General features: G+C 48.8%; 1 protein-coding gene across 1 annotated transcript in view; it reads right to left on the minus strand.

Moving 5' to 3' along the window:
* Nucleotides 1-26,423, minus strand: part of SLC38A1 (solute carrier family 38 member 1) — a 437,324-nt gene that overhangs the window by 19,669 nt on the left and 391,232 nt on the right. The window contains exon 11 of the mRNA XM_078675755.1: nucleotides 55-134. Within this exon, the coding sequence (XP_078531881.1) occupies nucleotides 55-134 (80 nt within the window). The remainder of the gene's footprint in view (nucleotides 1-54; nucleotides 135-26,423) is intronic.

The following is a 26,423-nucleotide window of genomic DNA, read 5'->3' on the forward strand; positions in this document are numbered from 1 at the left end:
TTTTTGTGTATAATATATACATTCTTCTCAAAGACTTAAAAAATGAATTCTTACTCTTTGAGTTCACTGTAAATCGGAAGTACAGAAGGATGGCATACAAAAGCAAATGCCAGGGTGGGCATGGCGTAGACAGTCTGTGAAAAAAACAGATAGTTAAAGATATACTCAAATCTTAAGTTTACATTCAGAGAATACAATCGCAGAAATACATTTGAGCATTTTGCATGTTCTGCAGAGAACTACACTGATTCAATCCCAGAATCATAAAGTTATACAGAACATCGTAAAATTCCGAGCAGGTGAGGGGAGACAAGCAAGACCTGCATGAGTCAATTACTGACCTATTTTTCAGTAATTGACTCATGCTTTTCGTTAACCCTAACAACCCTGCTTAAACTGCCAATGTTCTTTACATGTTTTTCATGTGATCTCCAACTCATTCCTAAGGTTTTGAATCTTTGCTAGAACCTTTGTCTGAGATCTATCTCACTAGCATGCTACCCTCTAGCATGTCCATAGCCCCCTACTCACCTTTTCTATCACAGTACGTTTCAGCAGCCTTGCCTTTTTGATTCTGATTTGTTACTGGCCACCCACGTGCCCATATTTCTTTAAAGGTGCCACCCAATGAAAGATCTCAAAACCCAAGCAGACATTGTCAAATAAGGCAGCATTCTGGAAGGCCTATGGACTGGATAAAGAGAGCTTTTGTTGTCCTTTCTGATTGTTCCTTTGATGGGCGCTGCTCTGCTTTCCCTGTCACATTAAGCAAACTTAAAATTAAAAGCATAATTGTGAATTATGCTTCTCGTGTACATATTAAATATTTAATTCTGAAGACTATGAGGCTTTCTTTGTACGGAGACACAATTTGGATTGATTTTGTGAGCTGTGTGAATGGGAAGGACCTAGGTTCCTAAGCTGACAATATGCACTTTTCTCTGTTTTCTGAATGTAATAACTGTGAATCAAGAGCCATTAGGGTTATCTCCTGGGTTCGGCCCGCTCACATCCCAGTCCCTGTTGATTCTGTGGTAGACCGTGGCATCAGAAGTAATAACTCTGAACCTAAAACATGAATAAAAGATTGACCAAAATGCAGGTGCAAACACCTTTTTTTTATACCGGAAGAGAAGCAGCCAGTGGATTTTTAAATTTCACAGTTCGAACATCACCATGCCTCAAAGACAGAAACAAGTTACTTAACAGTGAAAATGTTTTGGGTAAATCCATTATGTTTGCTACTCTGTTTCAGGAGTGTATAATTTATTTAAGGGAGATCGCTGACGGGTTCACTTAGGGGGCACAAAATGTCCACTAACCTGGAGACACATTTTGCTATAACGTTTCCCTCCTTGGCGGACATCAACCAAACATCTTTTTGATTTTACCCTGCATTGCAAGATAGGCTATCCTAAAAGTTACTGTTATGTCTATGACTATTCAAGGAAAAGACCAGTTCATCTTCAGAGCAGGATGGTGGGACTTTTAACCCCAGACTTTGCTAGGTTTCTGTGTTTTGCTAAGAGCTTTAACAGAGATACTCTCTACAACGCCATCTTTCTAGCTCATAGAAGCTTGCTGGCAGTTAGCACTAAGCAATGGAAAGCAGTCCACTAGGGGCATACTTTGGACCCACCAGGGATTTTTCCTGGCCAAAAATTTGGACCTCAGGCAGTTAGGTAAATCCCTAGTTTAGGAATCCTGAAATCAGTTGAAGCAAACAATACATTTGTGTATATTGCAGACATCAGGGTGGAAGGAATCTAAGAAAATAACTATGAGTGAACTGCTCCATAAAATATTCCAAAATGTAGCAGAAACCCAGGGGAAAACCTGCACAGGAAATTTTATGTGCCAAACATTTTTATCGCCGAATTGACACTTTAAACTCCAATGCACAAAAAATACATTCCAGAGCACAAATGTCCTACCAACCAGTTCAGGAGCATTACCTGTTCAAATGTAGAATGTTGCTTTGGTAAGAATGACCACTCTCTGTTGCTAGAATACCATGCCCCATCCTCTCCTGGTCTCAGCCTTAGAAGCTCACCAAAGAAGTAGTTAAATGAAGACTATTCTTTGCTTTTGAGGCATTTTCCACTGACCATTGACTTTAATGGAACCCCTTAATACGCGTTTTCATAATATTTGGGTTAGTCATTTGCCTTCTAAAGGGTTCAAGTATCGATGTCTGTCAAAGTACCAAATGATGAGTCAGGGGCACCTTAGGCAGATGTGTTTCATTGCAGATGTGTTTCATTGTAGTCTAACCACTGACCTCATACTCTGCTGCTCCAAGAAAAACAACATGTCCTGGAACCAGCTCTCTCTACTTAAGAAAGTAAAACGATTCCTCCCAGAAAACAAATTCAGAACTGCTATTCAAGACCTCATATAGTAAGTAGCTGGTCAGTAATGACAAATTCTGGCATAAAAAAAACCAGACACAATATAACCTAAGTATGGACCTCAACGTACCTGGAGATAATGTGTAACAGGCATGTAGCAATGCCAGAGACAGTCAGAGACTGTCAGGTGTGTATTATTTATTGTTGCTGTGAGTTGCCAGCCTTTTGCCACAAGTGCATACACCCAAGATATCCACACTTCTGTTTTTAAAGGATTTCATTTAATGTAATTTTAGTGCAGAAAAAGTGAGACTAAATAATTGCAAAATCAATAACATCATAGTGACAACATAAGCAAGAAATCTAAATATTATAGAACTTCTACATTCCACATTTTAAAGCATTAAAAGTATTGCCATAAAGAGGGTGCAAGTATTTCAATAAATCAACACACATTTGTCCCTGTACTTCATTTATATTTGTGCAGTTTGCAGAGCTGCCTGCGGTACAAGGACAAGTTATGTCTCTTTTGGAAAATATGTTGTTAGACAGTCTCAGGTGTCCTTAGATGGCTCGCCTCGGAGCTGCACTGCTTTGTTAGCTACAATGTCAAAGTCCCGATTTCACTGAGAGGGATGTGAACAGATATAATACATAATTCTGAGTGCTTATTTTGAAAAATATAAACCTTGTGATCATGATGTAAGGTGACAGAAACAATGTGAGGATTCCTTCACACACTCAAGTAAAAAGCTAAAGCTATTCTGCTTTCTCCAAAGACAAATGTTTTCAAATAAAAATATGAATATATTACGTAGAAGCATACTGACACATAGGGGTCGATTCTGATCCGGTAAAATAATCCGGCGTACGAATCGTATCCGGAGCCGTTTCCGTACGACTCGTACAGACGCCGTACGACCGGACGATTCCGATCCCGATCGGCCGACCCGTACGCGATTCGTACGGTACACGTCGATTCGTACGGAAAAGCGCACGATCACCTACATACCGTACGGCGCGTACCCCCCATGATCGCAGGGGTATGCGGCGTACCCCTGTGGTCATGCGGGGTACGTGCCGTACACCCAGCGTACATGGGGTACGTGCCGTACACCCACTGTACATGGGGTACGGTGCGTACCCCATGTACGCTGGGTGTACGGCACGTACCCCGCATGACCACAGGGGTACGCCGCGTACCCCTGCGATCATGGGGGGTACGTGCCGTACCCGGGGGGGGGCATTCCGTACCTGTTTTGGCGCGAACTCTGCGTTTACGACTGTTTTCGGCTCCCGTAGGAAAAGGGTCGTACGGCGCGTACCCGACACGAATCGTACTTGCTGGGTCGTAAAAACGTGCCACGATGTCGCGTACAGCGGGTTCCGAGTGAGATTCGTATGGAGATTTGAGTCGTACGGAGTCCTGTACGACTCGTACGGAGTTCGGCACCTAGTACGGATCGTACTTCATCGTACGTACGGGACGTCTACGGATACGATTCGTACGGGGAAAAAACTCTCCATACGACCATTCGGAGCGCATTTTACCGGATCGGAATCGACACCATAGTTGCACAGCATCAAAAACAAATGCATGACCTACTGCAAATAAATAAAGATGTATATGGCATAAGTAAATAAGCAGAGGCACAATTTGGGGGACCCTCAAAGACATGTAATGTAAAATATATGACAATGTGTTGTCCACTTCGGCACTGCTCATCTGCAATGTGCTCTATCAACTAGACGATATAACAAGCATTTGCAATGCAATAGGTCTCGCATTCACACAAGTTTAAGTTATGGCATTGTAAATGGCAATTCCTTTTTGTATTTGTGTTTTAAAAACAAAAACATAATTCAAAGGCATTGTCATTTACAATGCCAATAACTCAAACTCGCGTAAATCAGAGACCTATTGCATTGCAAATGCTTGTTATTTAGGTCAAAATCATTGGCCAACGAAGTCTGTTTTGTCTATACCCCAGGTTTCAGATTTGTATAAACGAAACATGCACAGTCTTGTGACCAAAGGTTTGTTTAAGAAAGCTACAATACAGATTTACTATAATTCAGGTAGCACAGCAAGCAATGCATGAACATTTGCAGTACTGCCCTGTGCGAAAAGTTTAAAAAAAATGCTGATGCCACCTACAGCGCTCATGCACATAAGTCATCTTTCTACAGCACCATGAGATGAGATTTATATTTAAGAGACACCCTCCAGTACAAATTTGTATTGGCAAGCAAGCACCTTTGGGTTAATCGCATTTTCATAAATTACACATATTACATGTAGAAAAAGCACAGAATTTTTCCTTTGCCATTTTATGCAACTGCTTTTTATTGTTGCTAGGATTTCACGCAAAGCCACGTTGTGCTAGGTTAGTAGATCTGCCTCTGCATGTAAACGCTGTTCCCGCCCTGATATGCCCCCATTGCATTACATTAAGAGGGGGCTTGCTGCTATGTAATACAGAGCCAGCCATTTTGCTTAAATTATCAGCGCAAAACCTCTCTTTTGTTTGAAAATGGTGTTTGTTCTGCGTTGTGTCGCGCTAGAGTACTCCTAAAAGAATAGTCAATCTGAGCCTACCATTATAGGGTTTAAATGTTTGGAGCCATCGTCGATGTGCCACATTGAGGAGTTTTGCCCACAATACACGTGTTGCTCTCCAGTGACGAGCCAGTATGTCACGTCAGCTGCACGGCTCGAGCCAACAGGCAGTCTCTCCTCACGACTGCAACAGCCAAGCCGTGATGGGAGGGGCGCTGCTCAAGAGCCCTGACACAGCAGCCACAGCTATCAGCTATTAATATTGAGCACGCACGCACAACTCCTGTCCTCTGCACGTCCGCGAGCACAACTCCTGTCCTCTGCATGCACGCATGCAAAAACCCCTGTCCTCTGCATGCGCACGTGCATTTGTCCTGTCCTTCTTCGCTGTCCAAACCGACGACTATAGGTCTTGGCAAGGTGAGTAGCGCATGCGCTGCATCGCTAGGTGAGACCTAAAAAGTAAACTGAGAGCTCCGCACAGGTTTAGGTGTTCAGAACTGGACCCCAAGTCTTATATTCATGCCAGATTTGTGGGCTTACCGCTCACTATGTAAACAGATTTCTTTCAGACAATTTTTTTGTGAATTTTTGTCATCATATGAGCAGCATTGAGGATAAAGAAATTTATATTTTTCCCTCAAATGATGGGAAAAGGTTACCAATCGGTACAAATAATTTGTCCGACACGTTAAAAAAACACTGGTTTAAAAAAAGTGAAACAAATCAAACCCAACTTAATTCTTCACAAAAGGTGCAAAAGTCAGTATGCTCGGCATTCATATAGTTTGCCCACCCTTAAGCTTAATGTATTAATTATCCATAAGCACCCCAAAGCCCAAAATACATGAGAAGCAGTCTAACATGGGTCAAAACCTAATTAGAAAGAACTGTGCTGGGCACCAGACTGGATAGGTTGCACTGTGTTGTACCAACAAAATGAAGAAACTCTAGAAACATGAATGTGGAGCACTGTGAGAAAATCTGTTTGCTTGCATATTTTTTTTGTTCTACAGAGGTGTGAGCTTTGAATACTGCTGTATGATGTGGCTTGCCAACCAGGTTCCATGCCCATGGGTTCTGTAACTTTCGGGTGCCCTTATCCCCTCCCTACTTCCCCAACAATCGTGGGCCTGTTCTGGCTCTGGAAGGGCGTTGGGTTAACAGCGGAACCTCTCAACATCACAATAAAGTACTTCTTTGAACTAAGACGCATTACTGCAAGGTGGCTTGTCTTGCTCCTGAAAGTAAGTTCCGAAAACTGTTGTGCAGGATAAATCATTATCCTTGGCAATCAGTCATGCACTGAAAGGCTGAAACCTTTGCTACAGGACGGAAAGCCTCACTTAAATAACATGTTACCTCACTTTAAACTGGATCTCAAGTTTAGGGAAACAATTATGAACACAAATATATCCAATTTTGGCCTGCAACACAGAAATCTTACACAGGGTTGATCTCTGTTTTAGTATTTTAACTTTTGATACGTGGAGTTTACTGTGTCGAATTGAGATTCAGTGGCTTAATGAGATGCATGCAGGCAGGTAAGCCTGAGAGATGTATTTAACAAACACCTGTGGATGACCATTTGGAAAGACATAGGCTACTCATAGCTTCAGAGGGAACAAACAAAGTGGAGAGGGAATGGGGGATAACCATGGTGTCCTGTCTGTGTATGTAGTGACTAAATAGACTGAATCATACTTGGAGCCTCATTTAGTGTTTGGCGGAGCAGGACAACCACAATAAATGGTTCATGCTCCCACCCATCCAAACTCACGCTCCCTCTCTTTCTTTAGAGTTAGAGGAAACACTATGTATACACCGCAGACGGTAATCCTCTGAATGTGTCACTGCCTCTGCCCCCTGGTTGCCACACAGAATGTTCATGAGACTCTAAATGACACCTCGGTATCCTTTCACGAGAAGGTGACTGCCGTGGCCTGTTTCTCCTAAACCCTGTGAGACATCCTGGATAGGTGGTGGAAGTGATCATGCGTAGACATTCTGAATAAGGCATCCTTTAGTGCAGTATCATACACTGTTAGATATAATAGCGTGCAAATGTCAACAGCAAAGCAAGCAGTAAGGAGAATACAAAAACCATAAAAGGAATTCTTTGTGAGAAAGCTTTTTAATTCTACTTCAATATACAGGTATTGTTCAGTTCTTGCTTACAGGTTTTGTAAACTCAGGTATTTAGATCCGGACAACATGTGTTTTGCACTGAGTAACATGAAGACCTTGGGTTTTCTCAAAGCTTGAGGCATATAAATGACGAATTGATCTTTGTGTGATTAGAAACTTGTGCTCAGGATGCATGTATGTCCAGATCTGGTCCTGAGGGGGTGGCTTCACTTCCCTTGGGTCATTGTGATCTGCCCCTAGCTCTGTCCTAGTAGAAGACAAAGGAACCCTTAAGGAAACTAGCATACCACTGCAGACTGGCATATTGAGCATAGCCTATGGACCATTTTCTCACAAGCATCTACTAGGTTGGCACATAAAAACAAATAAAGCTCCCAATTGACATTAAAGATAAAAAGGCTGTGAATCTTTATTTAGCAAAGATACAAATCACATTCAACTGCAGATAAGTTCACAAGGTAGGGGTCAATATCTTTGGAATAATACTATTAAAAATGTGATACTGCTTCCTTTAATCACTTCAACTACTTCCTCTTTGGGATCTAGGTAAAAGCATTGTGCCCATAAAGAAACTCCTGACTCCACACAGTTATATCATGTATTTGGAGGCAAAATTCATTATGTGGCCACCCTAACACCTTCCCCATCCCTCATACTGGGTGTGAATCTCTTCAGATGATTCTCTGACATTGGGAGGCAGCTGGCAGAGTCACCTTGGAGAACTGAGCTCCTGTAGTGGTGTTTATAGCATGGGTGGGACTCTTGTAACCTGAAGAGAGCCAGAAGATGGTGGGGCTTGCGTCTGCTTTAATCAGGTGACTCACACTCATATGGCCATGCCCCCACCGGAAATAACAATGCTTCTGCTGACAGGGAGGAGCGGCTGCCAAATCACCACAAAGCAAAAAAAAACACTGACAAAATAAAAAGGCTGGCAACCATGCCAGACCTTTTGGCTGTGTAAGTGCTTGTTGTAATACTTGTGGCTTGTTTAATACTTGCAACACCTAGCAAAAACGGAGGAAGCAACGAGAGGGTCCCGCTTTATGTGTTGGCTTCAGGCCTTGAAAAAACGCTTGACTTCAAGCCTGAATACTATTGTAAAATATCAACATTTTGATGCCTTCATATAGAGTGCCCAAAAAGCATGATATATGTGTGCTTATTGGGCTACTATCATTTTTTACATATGGGTTATTTAAAACAAAATGCAATATTGCCACATTAACGAAACAAGGTAAATACGGAGCCTTGCACAGAAAATCTATGCAGGTTAACACTAGCAAAACTGAGTGTTTATCACCAGAGCTCATATACGAGGAAAACTTATAGGTAAATGTGATTTGTCAATAGCACTAAGGAGGTGAGTTAACAGAATGATGTATGCAAGAAAAGTTTATAATTTACCACAGATTGCATTGAAGCAATACCTATTCTTCTTCAAGAGAAACTGAAGAAAGATGAGCTTGGTACACAGAAAAGGTAACCTTCACCTTAAAACTAGGAGTTAAAATTGCTAGCTCATAGCCATAAAATGGAATTTAAATGCACAGAAGACTGGCATGACAAACACCTAGGGAACTGATACAAAGCTCCTCCCAATGGAAGGAGACACCCTGTTGCACCGCTCTGTGATTCAGACTGAAAAGTCTTTCTGTTTAATCATCAAAGTTAATTCTCATCTTGGGGTTCCAAAAAGTATTTAATTGTTCATCAAAGTTTCCGTAACATGTGGGTTACTGATTGTACATCCAACATTAACATCATCAGATATAATTCCTTCCCCAATGCATTTCGGGCTAATATGTAAGCCCTTCCTCAGGGGACAACTCTACAAAAAAAGGAACAAATCAACATGTCACTGTGTGTGCCCAAGAAAATTAATGTACACACATTATCACATATCACTGTGTTTGTGACCGACATTTCAAATCAATCAAAAAGGTGCCCAAATGTTCTGGTGAAAGCTAACACTCATGCGTGTGTTGTTTGTTTAAAAGTATAATCCTTAGTCGGAACAAAAGATGGTGTTTTGGTAAAGATCCATCGGGCCGATAAACGTAAATATAAGTAGAAACCACCTTATACCCCGATCACCGAACCGTGAGCTTAAAAGTGATCTAGGCAGTTGAACATGCATTAACGTGAGCGGCATACTCACGGACAGTTTCAACAAGCTGTGACGCTGTCTCTGTAACAGAACAGCGCGTGTTAACCAAGGAACCTTCAATTCGTTTGTACAACTAATAACGTGGTCTCATGCCAGAGTACTTACTCGGTGATGCGGTTGAAAGCGCGCATAGCCGTCAATGTGTCGGGAACCCCGGCGGTGTTCTCACTGGGTACAGTTTTTACCGGCTCGTGCATGCAGCCGGTAAAAACTGTACCCAGTGAGAACACCGCCGGGGTTCCCGTCACAGCTTGTTGAAACTGTCCGTGAGTATGCCGCTCACGTTAATGCATGTTCAACTGCCTAGATCACTTTTAAGCTCACGGTTCGGTGATCGGGGTATAAGGTGGTTTCTACTTATATTTACGTTTATCGGCCCGATGGATCTTTACCAAAACACCATCTTTTGTTCCGACTAAGGATTATACTTTTAAACAAACAACACACGCATGAGTGTTAGCTTTCAGCAGAACATTTGGGCACCTTTTTGATTGATTTGAAATGTCGGTCACAAACACAGTGATATGTGATAATGTGTGTACATTAATTTTCTTGGGCACACACAGTGACATGTTGATTTGTTCCTTTTTTTGTAGAGTTGTCCCCTGAGGCTTACATATTAGCCCGAAATGCATTGGGGAAGGAATTATATCTGATGATGTTAATGTTGGATGTACAATCAGTAACCCACATGTTACGGAAACTTTGATGAACAATTAAATACTTTTTGGAACCCCAAGATGAGAATTAACTTTGATGATTAAACAGAAAGACTTTTCAGTCTGAATCACAGAGCGGTGCAACAGGGTGTCTCCTTCCATTGGGAGGAGCTTTGTATCAGTTTTCAGTTTCGCTGGGAGGTACAGACAGCGTCCAAACCCTGCTCGCACGCTATAAAGTTTATTATTGACTATAATTACTGAATTACCGCTGTGCAAGTCCTGCATCTTTTAGTTTGATTAAACACCTAGGGAAGCCACTGCCATTGAGTTGCATGTCAATTATCAAATTGTGTGGCCCTCAGACCCCACCCACGGGTATTGTACACCTCGCCTGAACACTATCAGCATGTAAGCCCCACAAGGCTTATAACCTGTGGTGATATATGAACTAACACTGACATCATTTTGTCTGGGCAAGAGGGAAACTTGGAATCAATGGGAAGAAGATCTTTGTGTTATGGAAAGTGTGACAGGTTATTCCTTTACAAGAGGTACATTAAGGTATGCACAAATGTTATGTCTGTTAGCAACTGACTAAAAATCCCAGCATCTCAGGCACCATAAAGAGGTTGCAGATTCATTAAAGAGTGATCCCGTACCGTCTTTCTTTGGCTTGGGCAATCTCCTGCTAGTTGTGCATCTCGTTAAGACTAGATCAGCTTACTAATTTGATAATGCTCAATGTTTCCTTGATTGGGCTCTAAGGTACTGTACAATGACTTACATTTAACTTGTTGATCTTGTACTCCTTATCTTGAGAGCAACAGTTGCTAATTTACCTTAGTTTCTTTCTTCTGACTTGACCAACCCTTGACATATTGGGGGCAAAAGCTTTTAGCGGACCGGCAGCCAAGAGGGAAACGGCTTTACCGCTACCTGCCACGCCGTGAGGGGAACGGCTTTACCGGCTACCTCGAACTACCTCTCCCAGCTGCCCCGGGGAGGCGCACAGCACTCACGCCACCAGCGCACCCGGAGGCGCTTAAGTAGATGGAGCGCCCTGAGCTCCGGGGGGCAAAAGCTTTTAGCGGACCGGCAGCCGTGAGGGAAACGGCTTTACCGCTACCTGCCACGCCGTGAGGGGAACGGCTTTACCGGCTACCTCGAACTACCTCTCCCAGCTGCCCCGGGGAGGCGCACAGCACTCACGCCACCAGCGCGCCCCGAGGCGCTTAAGTAGATGGAGCGCCCTGAGCTCCGGGGGGCAAAAGCTTTTAGCGGACCGGTAGCCATGAGGGAAACGGCTTTACCGCTACCTGCCACGCCGTGAGGGGAACGGCTTTACCGGCTACCTCGAACTACCTCTCCCAGCTGCCCCGGGGAGGCGTACAGCACTCACGCCACCATCGCGCCCGGAGGCGCTTAAGTAGACGGAGCGCCCTGAGCCCGGGGGGCAAAAGCTTTTAGCGGACCGGCAGCCGTGAGGGAAACGGCTTAACCGCTACCTGCCACGCCGTGAGGGGAACGGCTTTACCGGCTACCTCGAACTACCTCTCCCAGCTGCCCCGGGGAGGCGCACAGCACTCACGCCACCAGCGCGCCCCGAGGCGCTTAAGTAGATGGAGCGCCCTGAGCTCCGGGGGGCAAAAGCTTTTAGCGGACCGGTAGCCATGAGGGAAACGGCTTTACCGCTACCTGCCATGCCGTGAGGGGAACGGCTTTACCGGCTACCTCGAACTACCTCTCCCAGCTGCCCTGGGGAGGCGCACAGCACTCACACCACCAGCGCGCCCAGAGGCGCTTAAGTAGACGGAGCTCCCTGAGCTCCGGTTGGCAAAAGCTTTTAGCGGACCGGCAGACGTGAGGGAAACGGCTTTACCGCTACCTGCCACGCCGTGAGGGGATCGGCTTTACCGGCTACCTTGAACTACCTCTCCCAGCTGCCCCGGGGAGGCGCACAGCACTCACGCCACCAGCGCGCCCGGAGGCGCTTCAGTAGACGGAGCGCCCTGAGCTCCGGGGGGCAAAAGCTTTTAGCGGACCGGCAGCCGTGAGGGAAACGGCTTTACCGCTACCTGCCACGCCGTGAGGGGAACGGCTTTACCGGCTACCTCGAACTACCGCAAAGTAGCCCGGTGGCAGAGGGCACGCTAGCGACTGTTGGAGCGCTGCAGGAATTTTATTTTACTTCTATTTTAATTACTCACTGCACTCTGCTGATCACTAGCAGTTCCATCGGCCTCTCGACCTGTGTCCGTTGATTGCTAGCAGGCACATAAAAATAATTTTTAATCCTCCCCTCTTCCTCCCTGCTGAGTACTAGCAGGCGCATTTACCTCTCAATCCAGTAATCCTTCGTGGGCTGACCGCTTCACGGTGCTCACTGGTGGCGGCGGGCGCCATCTTTGGTTGGGTTGGTCGGCGTGCTACACCTTCGCCACACCCCCCTCGTCACCATACTATTTAGGACCCGCCTGTCTCCGCATCCTGTGATCGCAAAGTAGCCCGGTGGCAGAGGGCACGCTAGCGACTGTTGGAGCGCTGCAGGAATTTTATTTTACTTCTATTTTAATTACTCACTGCACTCTGCTGATCACTAGCAGTTCCATCGGCCTCTCGACCTGTGTCCGTTGATTGCTAGCAGGCACATAAAAATAATTTTTAATCCTCCCCTCTTCCTCCCTGCTGAGTACTAGCAGGCGCATTTACCTCTCAATCCAGTAATCCTTCGTGGGCTGACCGCTTCACGGTGCTCACTGGTGGCGGCGGGCGCCATCTTTGGTTGGGTTGGTCGGCGTGCTACACCTTCGCCACACCCCCCTCGTCACCATACTATTTAGGACCCGCCTGTCTCCGCATCCTGTGATCGCAAAGTAGCCCGGTGGCAGAGGGCACGCTAGCGACTGTTGGAGCGCTGCAGGAATTTTATTTTACTTCTATTTTAATTACTCACTGCACTCTGCTGATCACTAGCAGTTCCATCGGCCTCTCGACCTGTGTCCGTTGATTGCTAGCAGGCACATAAAAATAATTTTTAATCCTCCCCTCTTCCTCCCTGCTGAGTACTAGCAGGCGCATTTACCTCTCAATCCAGTAATCCTTCGTGGGCTGACCGCTTCACGGTGCTCACTGGTGGCGGCGGGCGCCATCTTTGGTTGGGTTGGTCGGCGTGCTACACCTTCGCCACACCCCCCTCGTCACCATACTATTTAGGACCCGCCTGTCTCCGCATCCTGTGATCGCAAAGTAGCCCGGTGGCAGAGGGCACGCTAGCGACTGTTGGAGCGCTGCAGGAATTTTATTTTACTTCTATTTTAATTACTCACTGCACTCTGCTGATCACTAGCAGTTCCATCGGCCTCTCGACCTGTGTCCGTTGATTGCTAGCAGGCACATAAAAATAATTTTTTAATCCTCCCCTCTTCCTCCCTGCTGAGTACTAGCAGGCGCATTTACCTCTCAATCCAGTAATCCTTCGTGGGCTGACCGCTTCACGGTGCTCACTGGTGGCGGCGGGCGCCATCTTTGGTTGGGTTGGTCGGCGTGCTACACCTTCGCCACACCCCCCTCGTCACCATACTATTTAGGACCCGCCTGTCTCCGCATCCTGTGATCGCAAAGTAGCCCGGTGGCAGAGGGCACGCTAGCGACTGTTGGAGCGCTGCAGGAATTTTATTTTACTTCTATTTTAATTACTCACTGCACTCTGCTGATCACTAGCAGTTCCATCGGCCTCTCGACCTGTGTCCGTTGATTGCTAGCAGGCACATAAAAATAATTTTTAATCCTCCCCTCTTCCTCCCTGCTGAGTACTAGCAGGCGCATTTACCTCTCAATCCAGTAATCCTTCGTGGGCTGACCGCTTCACGGTGCTCACTGGTGGCGGCGGGCGCCATCTTTGGTTGGGTTGGTCGGCGTGCTACACCTTCGCCACACCCCCCTCGTCACCATACTATTTAATCATCTACTATGCGTCAGCGCAGCGGACGAGCGCAGCGGGCGCGTCGTAGGCGCGCCGGAGTTGCGCCTGAGTTAAGCCCGTCTGCGCCCGTCCGCGACAGGCCGGGGCACGGGGCCTGTCACTCTGCCCCTCTTGTCATCAGCTACCCCCCTGCCACTTTGCTCTCACTCCGTCACTCGCGCCCTCCAGCCCTTATCGTGCTAGAGCGTATCATCTCTCTCGGGCTGTGCAGATCCTCTTTTATTCAGTCATGCCCTGATCTGCCATCCCATCAGCTGCTTGATGTTCCACTTCCCCCTGTCCCTCGGTCCCCCTCCCCCGCCCCCACCCCTCATTGCACCTCCCAGTCTACCATCGATGCGATCCTCCTGAACACCAGGTCGGCAGTCGCCCATCAATTAGAGCTATTCCACCTGCTTGATTCCTGCCAACCTCATCTGCTGTTTCTAACAGAAACTTGGTTCAGGGATGACTCTCTTCCGAGTCTCCTAGCCATGCTGCCCCCGACCTACGCGGCTATCAGAATGGATCGTCCTGGGGGAAAGACAGGTGGAGGCGTCGCCCTGATTACCCACATCGACTCTCATTTTACCATTCTTCCCTTCACTCCCATTCCCGCTGTGGACTGTCTTGTAGTCCGCTCCATTTCATTTGGGGTTCCCCTGACCTGTGTCTTGATCTATCGTCCCCCCCTGTCCACTCCTCACTTTCTTGGTTCTATGGAGGACCTATTGGCTACGCTTGTAGTGAACAACTCCGCAGTCCTGCTCCTCGGGGACCTAAATTATTGGCCTAATGACCCGGCCGAGGATGCTAGATCTAAGGAGTTCACTACTCTGCTCACCAGCCTTAATTTCCTTCCCCAGCTTTCTATGCCCACCCACTCCCTTGGTCACCAGCTCGATCAAATATGGACTCTTAACATCCCCACCAACTCCCCTATCATTTCGCCCTGCCCATGGTCAGATCACCATCTGATTTCCTTTGCACTTGACCTCGGACGCCCGCCTAAACCCCCACTGCCCAAAAACACCTGGCTTAGAAAGTGGGATAAGGCTGACCTCCCTGATGTCTGCTCTTCCCTTGCGGCTTCTTGCCCTGAGCTCAACGATCTACCCCTCTCCTCTCAACTCACAGCCATTAACACCTGGTTACTACAGGCATGCAACCGCATTGTTCCCCTCAAAAAAGTCGCCATCAAGCGAGCTCACGCCGCCAACAGGTGGTTTTCTCCCCTCCTTAAAGACAAGAAGCTGGCGGCGCGTAGAGCAGAACGAGCGTGGCGTCGTAATTACTGCCCCCTCCTCAAAGCTAAGTATCACCTTGTCCTTAAGGAATACAAACAAGGCATTTTAACTGCTAAAGCCGAGTACTTCTCTGGCAAAATTCTAGCAGCGGAAAATCAATTTAAAGAAATATTTGCCACAGTACATGAACTTGCTGCTTCCGACAGGGTGATCTCCAAAATCCCCCCCTCCCAGTTACTTTGCAACTCTCTCAACTCTTTCTTCATTGAGAAAGTGGCCCTCATTAAGGCTAATATTCCTTCCTCCTCTTCCACTCCGCTCATTATTCAACCGCTCCCTGTTGTCCCATTCCTCACTTCTTTTCCCCCCCTGACACGGGAAACCCTTCTCCCTTTACTGGCTCGGGTCAAATCTGGATCTCCTCATGACATCGGCCCGGCCTTCGCCCTAAAAGAGATCTTCTCTAGCTGCTATTCCCCCCCACTCACTCTCATCAACCACTCCCTCACCTCAGGTATTGTCCCAACTGCCCACAAATCAGCTGTCATCATTCCCATCTTAAAAAAGGCAGGCACTGATCCATCTTTGCCTGCCAATTATCGCCCCATCTCCCTGCTTCCCTATTTGGCTAAGGTCTCAGAGGCTCATGTCACCCGGACCCTGAGTTCCTTTGTGGAGTCCACCGGCCGCCTCTCCTCCTGTCAGGCTGGCTTTCGTCCGCTGCACTCAACGGAGAAGGTGGTAGTGTCAGTGATGGACAAACTGAGGGAGGGCATTGACACCTGCCTCCCCCAGGCCCTGGTCCTCCTCGATCTGTCCGCCGCGTTCGACACGGTGGACCATGACATCTTACTGACCCGTGTCGAGGCGGCGGGCATTCGGGGTACGGCCCATGCTTGGCTCCGGTCTTTTCTAACTGACAGGGAGCAGGCCGTCCACCTGGCAGGCTTTGCTGCCCCCCCCCGTAGAGTGACATGCGGCGTTCCTCAGGGCTCTTCTTTGTCCCCCTTGCTATTTAATTTATACATCTCACCCCTCATTTTTTCTTTACAGCAGATGGAGGTCTCGGTGTTTAACTACGCCGATGACCTCCAACTTATCTTTAACCTTTCCCATTCCCCTTCCTCTGCTTGGAATTTCCAGAGGGTAATGCTCTTCATCCAAAATTGGATGAACTGCAACCACCTCAAGTTAAATCCCGACAAAACCGAGTTGGTTTTGACCGGGGGTGGTTGCAGTCCTTGGTCCCCGTCTTTCTGGCCTGATTCACTGGGTTCCCCCCCCTCCCCGGTTTCCAAGGTCAAAACCCTGGGCATCTTCATTAACTCCCAGCTCTCGCTTCATACACAGGTCTCATCGGTGGTGTCTTCTTGTTTTTTTTCCCTCCGCACCATCCGTAAGGTTTCCCGTTTTTTTTCTGTTTCTGCCCTGAAGCTCATTCTCATGGCCATGGTGCTATCGCGCCTTGAATACGGGAATGTGATTTACAACGGGGCCCCTGACTACTTGATCCGCCGACTGCAGCAGATACAAAATCAGGCCGCCCGCCTGATTTATGGACTTCCCAAGTTTCATCGTGCTTCCCCTCTGTTGCAGTCGCTGCATTGGCTGCCGGTGAAGGAGAGGGCTCTCTTCAAGTTGGGCTGTATGACCTACCAGGCTAGATCTGGCACTGCCCCTGCCTTTCTCTGTGAGATTATATCCCCTTATCTCCCGGCTAGAGAGCTTCGCTCCTCCCACCAGGCTCTTCTGACAGTTCCACGCTTTAAGAAGAAGAGGTCTGGTGGGACGAGATTTGCGGTTTTAGCCCCCTCCTTCTGGAACTCCCTCCCTTTTGCTCTCAGAGCTTCCTCCTCATACGCTGAGTTCCGCAGACATCTCAAAACCTTCCTGTTCCCCAGCCCTCCAGCAGCATAGCTTCCGTTCCCTACCCCTCTGGTTCTTCGCTGTCTAGCGCCAGGAAACCGCCCCGGTAACAGTGCGCTCAATAAATTCATTAAAATTCAAATACCTCTCCCAGCTGCCCCGGGGAGGCGTACAGCACTCACGCCACCATCGCGCCCGGAGGCGCTTAAGTAGACGGAGCGCCCTGAGCCCGGGGGGGCAAAAGCTTTTAGCGGACCGGCAGCCGTGAGGGAAACGGCTTAACCGCTACCTGCCACGCCGTGAGGGGAACGGCTTTACCGGCTACCTCGAACTACCTCTCCCAGCGGCCCCGGGGAGGCGCACAGCACTCACGCCACCAGCGCGCCCGGAGGCGCTTAAGTAGACGGAACGCCTCTCGCACCGCGAGTCGCGTGCGCGGGAGCATTGCGGGAGAAGCCCGGGACAAGGGCGGGACAGTCTGTGGCAGTCGGGGGCAGTACGAGGAAGGGCTGGGCAATCCCCCTTGGCTGTTGGGACAAACACTATCCAGTAAGTTGATAGCGATTTTAACATTTGACTTTTCATTTTTTATTCATGTAGTGCTCACAAGCCTCCTGTGCCACGTTGTACCCAAATATATTCTTTGCTCCTCTTGTCCGATTGCCTGCCCCCCGCTCATAACTCTACAGGCTCGTTCCAAGAATGTCCAAACGTAAATCAACCATGGATAACTATTTAGTAAAGGTTGTGAACAGAATTAATACCGATCGTAGAAAGTCGCTAGGGCGGGAAATCCCTCCGGACTTACCTATTGTATCACCCGTACTCAGTGATGATTTATCCGTGGTCGTTACTAGAGATCTTGATGTTATTCCAATGGAAATACCAACTGATCCGGTACTAAACCAAGATCCTCCTGAACCATCTGAAACATCTGATGCTACTACGCCACAGCGTTCCCTGGCCTTGCGTACTGTGAGGGCCTGTAGAAAAGTACAAACCAAGCGTGGGAGTATTTATAACAAAAGGAAAGCTGAACCTGCTCCTATTAGTAATATCAGCGACAAAGAGACTATGATCAAGAACTGCACGGCTAATTCTAATTCTGAACAACTTGAGTTATTGGTTAGCATTATAGAGGGGAAGCTCGAAGCAATTGTTAAACCTCTCGTAGACAAACTAGAACTTATGACAGCTGAGGTGTGTAGATTGGGCAGACTACTGGATGTGCACATCGGCAAGAATGATAGCCCCAGGGACAGAGAGAAGGGGGCAATATCTAATGATAATGTGCCGAAGCCACTTGATGAGAGGTTAAGCTTAAACAAAGTAGTTACAGCCAGACCACCAGCAGAATGTAGGACTGTATGTGATAATGCCCCGCAGCCACCTGATGAGAGGTTGAACCTAAATAAAGTAGTTACAGCTGGTCTGCCAGGGGGTAGTAGGTCAGCACGGATAACATCAGCACCAGCAAGTACGTTAGGGGGATCTGTGCCTAAGAAAAGCAGTTCTATTAATCTTCCACCAGACTGTGCTCCTTATGTTGTCGTGTTAACTAATGTTCCGCCTCTTGAAAGCTGTCAGTCTCCAAACCCACAAACCCCCCAGGAGTCATATGATTTGCTTAAGAACAAAACCATTTCATGGTTGCACAGGCAATGTGGGTTCCCAACCAATTACTCGGACCAAATATTAACAACAAGAAGAGTTAATTGGAATGGGAACTCAAGAAAGCCATGTAGGGGGGAATGTGTTATTGTAAATTTTAAATACCCTCAGCACGCCGCAACTGTCCTGCTTAGAGCAGCCTCCCTAACCCCGAATGAGAACGATGTACTTGTACGCCATCTGGGATACTTTTATAATCATCTCAGTAAGACGCACCATGTCACCAATAGAGGTATATCTTTTACTACCAATCAAGGTGCAATATCTGAGGTACCATTACAGAACAGATACCAAGCTTTGAGCTGTCTGGATCAAAATGATTGACATTCAAAGGTCATTCCACCCCAGCGTAGCTTTTCCCTTGATGTCCAAGGAACTTACTTAGGTGGGCCTGGTATAGTTCTGGGAGAAATTAAGGATCCCATTCCTATAGTGCTTGATAGTGGTCTGGTATCTGACCCGGTTATTAAGAGGAGAATGATTAATCAACAATCAGGAAATGCTGAGGTTTTTAATGTTGGTCCGATTGAGGTTGATGTTAACCCCACAGTTGATCAAGATGAACCCAATAATTGTAATATTGAGGGAATTTCCATTGTGAGTTGGAACATAGCTGGCTGGGCTTCGAAAAAGAACAATTTGGGATGGGAGAATTTGATCAGGTCCTATGATGTTTTATGCCTTCAAGAAACGTGGTGTGTTACAAAACCTAGTTTTTTTTTTTTTTTGAAATGTGTTTTTATTGTTGCCACCACAGAAGAATTATGCATACACAATCATAGTATACCGCAGCGTCAACATTCAGCTGCATGCAATCAAAAAAAGCAACTTTTCACATTTTCATCTTTTCCCCCCAACAGAAAACATACTACTAAAAAGGTCAGGGACAACCTACCATTTTGCGAATCAATGATATCATTAGCGTCAATAGAGGCACAACAAGCAGTATTCACATTGTCATTCAGAATTAAGTACATCCACATGTTCAGTGTCATACGCCCGGGCAATCCCACCCCTCTTAACTGAACCTTCTAGTCCCAACATTACTCCTCGTCTTCACCCTCCTCTGAGCTATCCAGATCCTCTTCCTCAGGCAAAGGTTCACAAATGTCTCCCCTGTACGAGTTCCACGGCAACCACATCTTGTTCCACTTGCGTGGATTAAGCCTCTGTTTGTAAATCGCTCTCTCCGTCACCATAAGCATGTCCATGTTCCGGCACCACTGCGACAGTGTCGGAGTAATCGGTGCCCCCCAGTTCTGTGCTATATCCCTCTTTGCCAGCATCACACCAACAATCGCCCAGCGTTTCCCCTGCGGTGACAGATCAGTTGGACCCCACACATTCAGTAAGCATATCCGAGGGTCATGCGAGAATGATGACCCTAGTGTTTGACTGATCGTCCGTGCTACCCGCCTCCAGTAGGTGTGTATAACAGGACAATCCCACAGAGTATGGAACAACGTACCCTCCTCCCCACAGTTCCTCAGACAGTACGGATGATCTGCCCTACGTATCTTGTGTAATGTTGTGCGTGTATAGTACACTCTATGTAGTACCTTAAATTGGACCAGTCTAAAACGTGTAGATATACCTGCCTCCCTAGGGGACGCCAGCGCTGCATTCCACTCCGAGTCATTCAGATCCCCAATCTCCTCCACCCATTTCTCCTTCAAACGTACCAGCGGATCCGGTAAATTGTTTAGCAGTTTACGGTAGGTGAGGGATGTTGCACCACTCTCCATGTAGTCGGTAAGGAGCCGATCCTCCAACGGAGCTGATTCCGGGATCTGCGCTCCCAATTCCAACACTGACATGAGTGCGTGTCTAACTTGTATGTATCGGTATGTTTCTGTGACCCCAAGGTCATATTGTACTCTCAGTGTCTCGAAGGTTATCACCGCACCCCTGGACCACAAATCTCCAACCGTGGATATCCCGATGGTGTCCCATCGATCAAATCCCTTGCTAGTGCGCAAATTACCAAGGGCCTTGGAGTCCCACAGCGGCGTGAGATTAGTAATCACTCCCTCCCAGCCCAGCCGTCTCTGAGCCTTATGCCAGATAGCGATCGTGTGTTTGGTAGGGCCCTCCAGCCTTCCCACCAGGCCTTTGTTGTAAAGCGGGGCCAGAAGAGTGTTCGTACCCAGTTGCCTCCTGTCCGCCATAAATGCCGGGTCATCCTGTGCACCGTGTATCCACTGGTTAATTACCTTGAGGTGCGCAGCCCAGTAGTATAATTCAAGGTGCGGGAGCGCTATCCCTCCACTGTACCAGTCCCTAACCATTTTTAAGTGCGCCACTCTAGCTGGTTTGCCACTCCACAGTAAGGCCGACAGCTGCGCCGACACTCTGCGGAAGAACAATGGTGGAACCATCTCTGGTGCGTTCTCCAGTGCATAGAGGAAGCGGGGTAACGCCAGCATTTTAAATAGCGCTGCTCTACCCAGTAACGTCAGCGGAAGGGCCTTCCAATGGCGTACATCCGCCTTCAACCTAGTCTCTAGGGGCACAAGATTCAGCTCCAAAAAGGTCGCCGAGTCTCTCGCGATTTGGATCCCCAGGTATCTGAAGGCACGGTGCTCCACTACTAACTGGCAATCCGGAGGCAGAACCGGTGGGTCTCCTCGTACCATATACAGTATGGACTTGGACCAGTTAAGCTTATAGCCTGACGCCGCGCCATGCTTCTCGCACAGGGCTAGCAGTACCGGAATACCGCTCTCAAGGTCCATCAGGTAGATGAGCATATCATCCGCATACAGGGATACCCTATCCTCCCAACCATCTCCCCAATGTATGCCCTTCAACAGCTGAGTGGATCTAAGTATCACAGCCAGAGGTTCCAGCACTAAAGCAAAGAGCAGCGGCGAGAGAGGGCATCCCTGTCTCGTGCCCCTTGCCAGTGGAAATTCCCTCGAGACACAACCATTGGCCGTCACCCTCGCAACCGGTTCGGCATATAGCAATCTGACCCATGAGATGAATCCGGGTCCTATACCCATGTGTTCCAAGACCGCAAAGAGATACCGCCACTCCACCATGTCGAACGCCATTTTGGCATCCAAGGAGAGTACCGCTGCCGGTTCCGTCAATGACGGGGCGCGAGCCAGTACTCCGTGGAGCCGTCGCAGATTCAGCGCCGTGCTCCGGTGTGGCATAAAGCCCGACTGGTCAGTATGGATCAGAAGCGGTAGGTGGGGTAGGAGTCTGGTGGCCAGTACTTTCGCCAAAATTTTATTCTCCGCATTAAGAAGTGAAATAGGGCGGTAAGACCCGCAGTCCTCAGGGGGTTTGCCGGGCTTCGGTATCGCCACTATGGTAGCCAAACGCTGGTCAGGGGGAAGCAACCCACGCTCCCGGCTTTCCACATACATTGCAAGCATGGGCGTGGAAAGCGCTTCACCCATGATCTTGTACCATTCTATCGGTACCCCATTAGGGCCCATCGCCTTCCCAGGGTGGAGCGCCGTTATGGCCAGCTGTATCTCTTCAGACGTCAAGTCCGATTCAAGTTCGTCCCGAGCGTCCTGGGGGAGAGTACGGGTCGGCACCCCTAGGAGTGATCCCTCCACCACCTCTCGTGTGACCTCAATTTCAGGGGAATAGACAGAATGAAAGTGGTCTGCCAGGAGCTCTACTATCCTAACTGGGTTGTTCTGTAACGCCCCTTCCGAATCTCTCAGCTGCAGTATTGCTCTCTGCCCTCCACGCTTCCTCTCCAACCAGGCCAACAATCTACCTGCCTTATCGCCCATTTCATAGATTCTATTCGTAGTCGCCGCCATATTGCCCCTCACTTTGCAGCGCATATGGTCCGTGTATCTTTGCTGACACAACCGGAGCGTGTGTTGGGTAGCTTCACTCGGGTTATGTTCATGGTCTTGTGTCGCCCTGCCAAGCTGCTCTTCCAGATCTAGTAGATCCTGGCTTTGTGTGCGCTTGTGTTGTGTGATAGCCGAGATTGCCTGCCCTCGTAGGACCGTTTTATAAGCCTCCCATAATGTTACCTGGGAAGTCACCGAACCCTCATTGTCAGCGAAGTAAGATCTCGTGCCCGCCTTTAAGGCCTTAGCTACGACCGGCTCTTTGAGGAAACCCGGGTATATGGGATAGAGGCGCTTATAGGTGCCAATTTGGCAGGACAGAGTGAGTAGCAGCGGGGAGTGGTCTGAGATTCCTCGTGGTTTGATGTGGGTGTCAGTAATATTAAGACGGCCCCCCCCTAGTGTGAGGAAGTAGTCAATCCTCGACAGGCTGTCGTGTACTGCCGAGTGGTATGTGTACTGGCGGTCCTCTGGGTGTAATTGCCTCCATATGTCCACCAACCCCTGTGCTTCCAGAAAATCATGTAATTTGGAGGGCCCTGACGAACGCGCGTGCACGGGGTAGCGGTCCATTGAGCTATGTACCACCGCATTGAAATCACCCCCCACTAGAAGATCCCCTTCCGGGAGGCCTAACAAAAAGGTACCCAGCTCTGGGAGGGCTATGGCGTGTAAGGCCGGCGGGATGTATACTGAGACCACATTAAGCGGCCTCCCTTCCCATTGGCCGTGAGCCGCCGCAAAGCGACCCTGTGTGTCGGCGCTAACTGATTGTATAATAAACCTAGACGAACGATGCATTAGTATCCCAGTACCCCTGGATCCTCTAGTAAATTCTGAGTGAATAAGCATTCTATATCCTCTCCTATCAAGGGCCCTGGTGGCCGTGCCCGTCAAGTGAGTTTCCTGTAACAATACCAGGGCCGGGGTCGCCCTCTTTATACTTTGTAAGACCAAACCCCGTTTCACCTTATCCCCCAGGCCCCTCACATTCCAAGACATCAGGGTCAGCGGAGACACTCGCCCCATATTAGCATCCTCCCCCCCCATGGCAAGAGGAGTGGTCGGGCGGCCGACCGGTGCCTAGCAATAAACAGTCAAAAAAGTGAACATGTAGTCCCCCTTGCGGTACCCCTACTCTGCACGCTCTATTCTCATGGAACAGACCCTGACCCTGCGTAGCATTTGAAAACCCAGAACCCATCCTACCCCCAACTCCCCCCCTCCCTGCCCCCCTGCTCAACGGACTCAGAACTGCCCGCCCCCCCAACTCAGCAGAGTGCCCGATCCCAACCCAAAACAAAGTACTTGCTTGCTGGGGTGAAGGACCCTCCGGTATCAGCGGCCTCCACCTACGGCCGCGGAGGCCCTCCGCCCAGTGTCCAAGGCGGCACCGTCATTCAACATATTACTCAGTTCAGCCGTCCAATAATCATGAATCACTGTTCCTCCTCCGCATCATCCTCCTGAAGGTCGGTCAAGGGGGAAAGTGCCACTGCACCCTCCTCAGCGGATTGTGAACTCTGTTGGGAGCCTGCATTACGGTTCTTGTTGTGCCTGTTAGAGCGACGCGGGGGGTCCACCTGTCTCCAACCCTCTAGCCACTCCTGCGCCATTTCCGGGGAGTCAAAAAACCATGTCTTATTGTCTGCCACAATTCGAAGCTTGGCCGGAAACAGCATGGAGTATGAAATTTCTCTCGCCCTTAGTTCCTTCTTCACTTCGAAAAAGGTTCTCCTCCTCCGTGCGACGTCGGCCGTGTAATCAGGAAAAAAGGCTACAGTAGAGTTCTGTATCTTAAGAGGTGGAGAGTTCCTCGCCGCCTGCAGGATGGCATCACGATCCCTGAAGTTAAAAAGTCTTGCAATGATCGGTCTAGGGTTGGCCCCCGTCTGCCTGCGTCCTCCAGGGACCCTGTGCGCCCTTTCCACCGTGAAGAATGCGGAGAGTCCTTTAGGTTGAAGTTTCTGCTTGATTAAGTCCTCCACATATAGATCCATTGCCCTTGTGTCTTCCGATTCCGGCACACCTACGATACGAACGTTGTTCCGCCTCGAGCGTCCCTCCTGGTCATCGAGTTTCTCCCGTAGGACCTTATTCTCTTTCAACACTTTTTCCATACCAATCTGCAGCTCAGACACATCTTCCACTAAGGACTTGGTCACCACTTCCATATTGTTCACTTTCTCCGACATCTTATGGAAATCCGCCCTTATGAGCGTGATTTCGGCCGAGATCGAACCAACCGTGGCTTGTACTTGCGTGAGGGCTCTCATAACGTCGTCCAGAGTCGCCTTCTTGGTCCCCGCTGTCTCCGCTGACTTGCCCTGCTGCGATTTGGCATCGGGGGGTGACGATGCGGAAGTGGGCTTGTCGTACGCAAATCGGTCAAGGCGGGATTGCGACCCCCCCGCCTTCGGACCTTTGCCAGCCATCTTATCCGTGGCGGACGGCCAACCCGTGTGAAGTCGGCGTCCCACGCCACCGAGTCAGTACGTCGGTCCAAGCCGCTCCCAGGGCACGCACAATGTGCTAGGTCGGATTGCCAGGCAGCACCGGGCCCCCCCACAGTGCTCCGTCGCAGCGTAGAAAGAATTCCGCCTCACTCGTTTGTGGGGCGGGTGTGGGAGCCGCCAGTCCAAGAAGTGTGGAGTCGCCCCAACCGCTGTGCCCTATTCGTCACCACTGCCTCGGCGTCCTCGGGGCACTCAGTCCGCTGTCCCGGTCAAGCTGTCAGGGCAGTGGACACCGTTGCACAGGACGGATCAAAGCTGAGGAATCAGTGCCAAGCGCTAGGCCCCCCGCTATTGCAGATAGTGCTGGTGAGGGCCCTACGTGTCGGAAGATCCCCGGCGGGTCAGGGTGTACCGCCCGTCAGCCAAGCCCCAAGATCTAGCACTGTCGGTTCAGCTCAAAGTGGGATCTACTGCGTGTGAGCCCGGGTCCGCAGTGCGTGTCCCAAAATGGCGGCTCCTCACCACCGGAGCTCACTGGTCCTCCCGACTCCGCAGGCCGACAAGATTTGAGCGGCCCCCCCCTCACCTCTCCTACTCGGCGGGGCGTCCGGGTGTGTACTCCGCACCGGCAGACGCCGGCAGTGCGTTTGGATGGTGCGGGTCCCTCTTTCCCGTCGCCAGGCTCAGGCGGGCGCTTCCGGTGTTCCTCCGCCCGGAACAGCACACTTCCTGTCCGCTGGGCAGGGCAGGACACTCCCCGGTCCGGGTGCCGCGTACAGGCCCCCACTGGCGTCGGCTGGAACTGCTGATTCTGATCACCGATCGTGATCCCGATAACATAGGACGCCGCCGCCCGGTCCCGGGCGTCGTAGCCTTCCCGCCTGGGAAGTATTACAAGCGGATAATTGCACGGATAAGCTAGGAGGCCGCTTCAATCACGGAGCTCTCCTCTCAAGCTGCCGCCATCTCCGGCTGCTGGCCACGCCCCCCATACAAAACCTAGTTTTGAAGGGTATGCATGTTATAGTTTAGAAGCTGTAGAGTCAAGACAAGGGAGAGCTAAAGGAGGTTTAATTGTACTGCTGTCAGTGAATCTGACTCTGACAGTAGTAAAACATACAACAGTTGGAAATCATTCCCAAATCTTATGGGTACAATTAAAAGATGGCACGGGGGTGATTTTAATTAACTTCTATAACAATATTTTCAATAGTACCCGGCACAATGTTATAGATGAATTGGAAAGTGCCCTCATGAAGCTAGTAGCAGAAGCAAAATGTATTTTTACTTACATTTGGTTAGGCAATTTAAATTTTTCAATTTGCCCCTTATCTTTTTCTAGGGCTTGTGCGGTGCAAAATAATAGTGGCGAAAATACACCCCACTTCCCACATAATGTCTATGGGGAGGCAATTAATGGTATTATGTCAGCTTATGATTTAGAGTTGGTACAGCCTGATAAAGATGCTAGCGGTCAAACTATCCCCACCTATACTGGAAGAAA

The sequence above is a fragment of the Lissotriton helveticus genome, chromosome 1_1, assembly GCF_964261635.1.
Source record: "Lissotriton helveticus chromosome 1_1, aLisHel1.1, whole genome shotgun sequence".
Taxonomy (NCBI): Eukaryota; Metazoa; Chordata; class Amphibia; order Caudata; family Salamandridae; genus Lissotriton; species Lissotriton helveticus.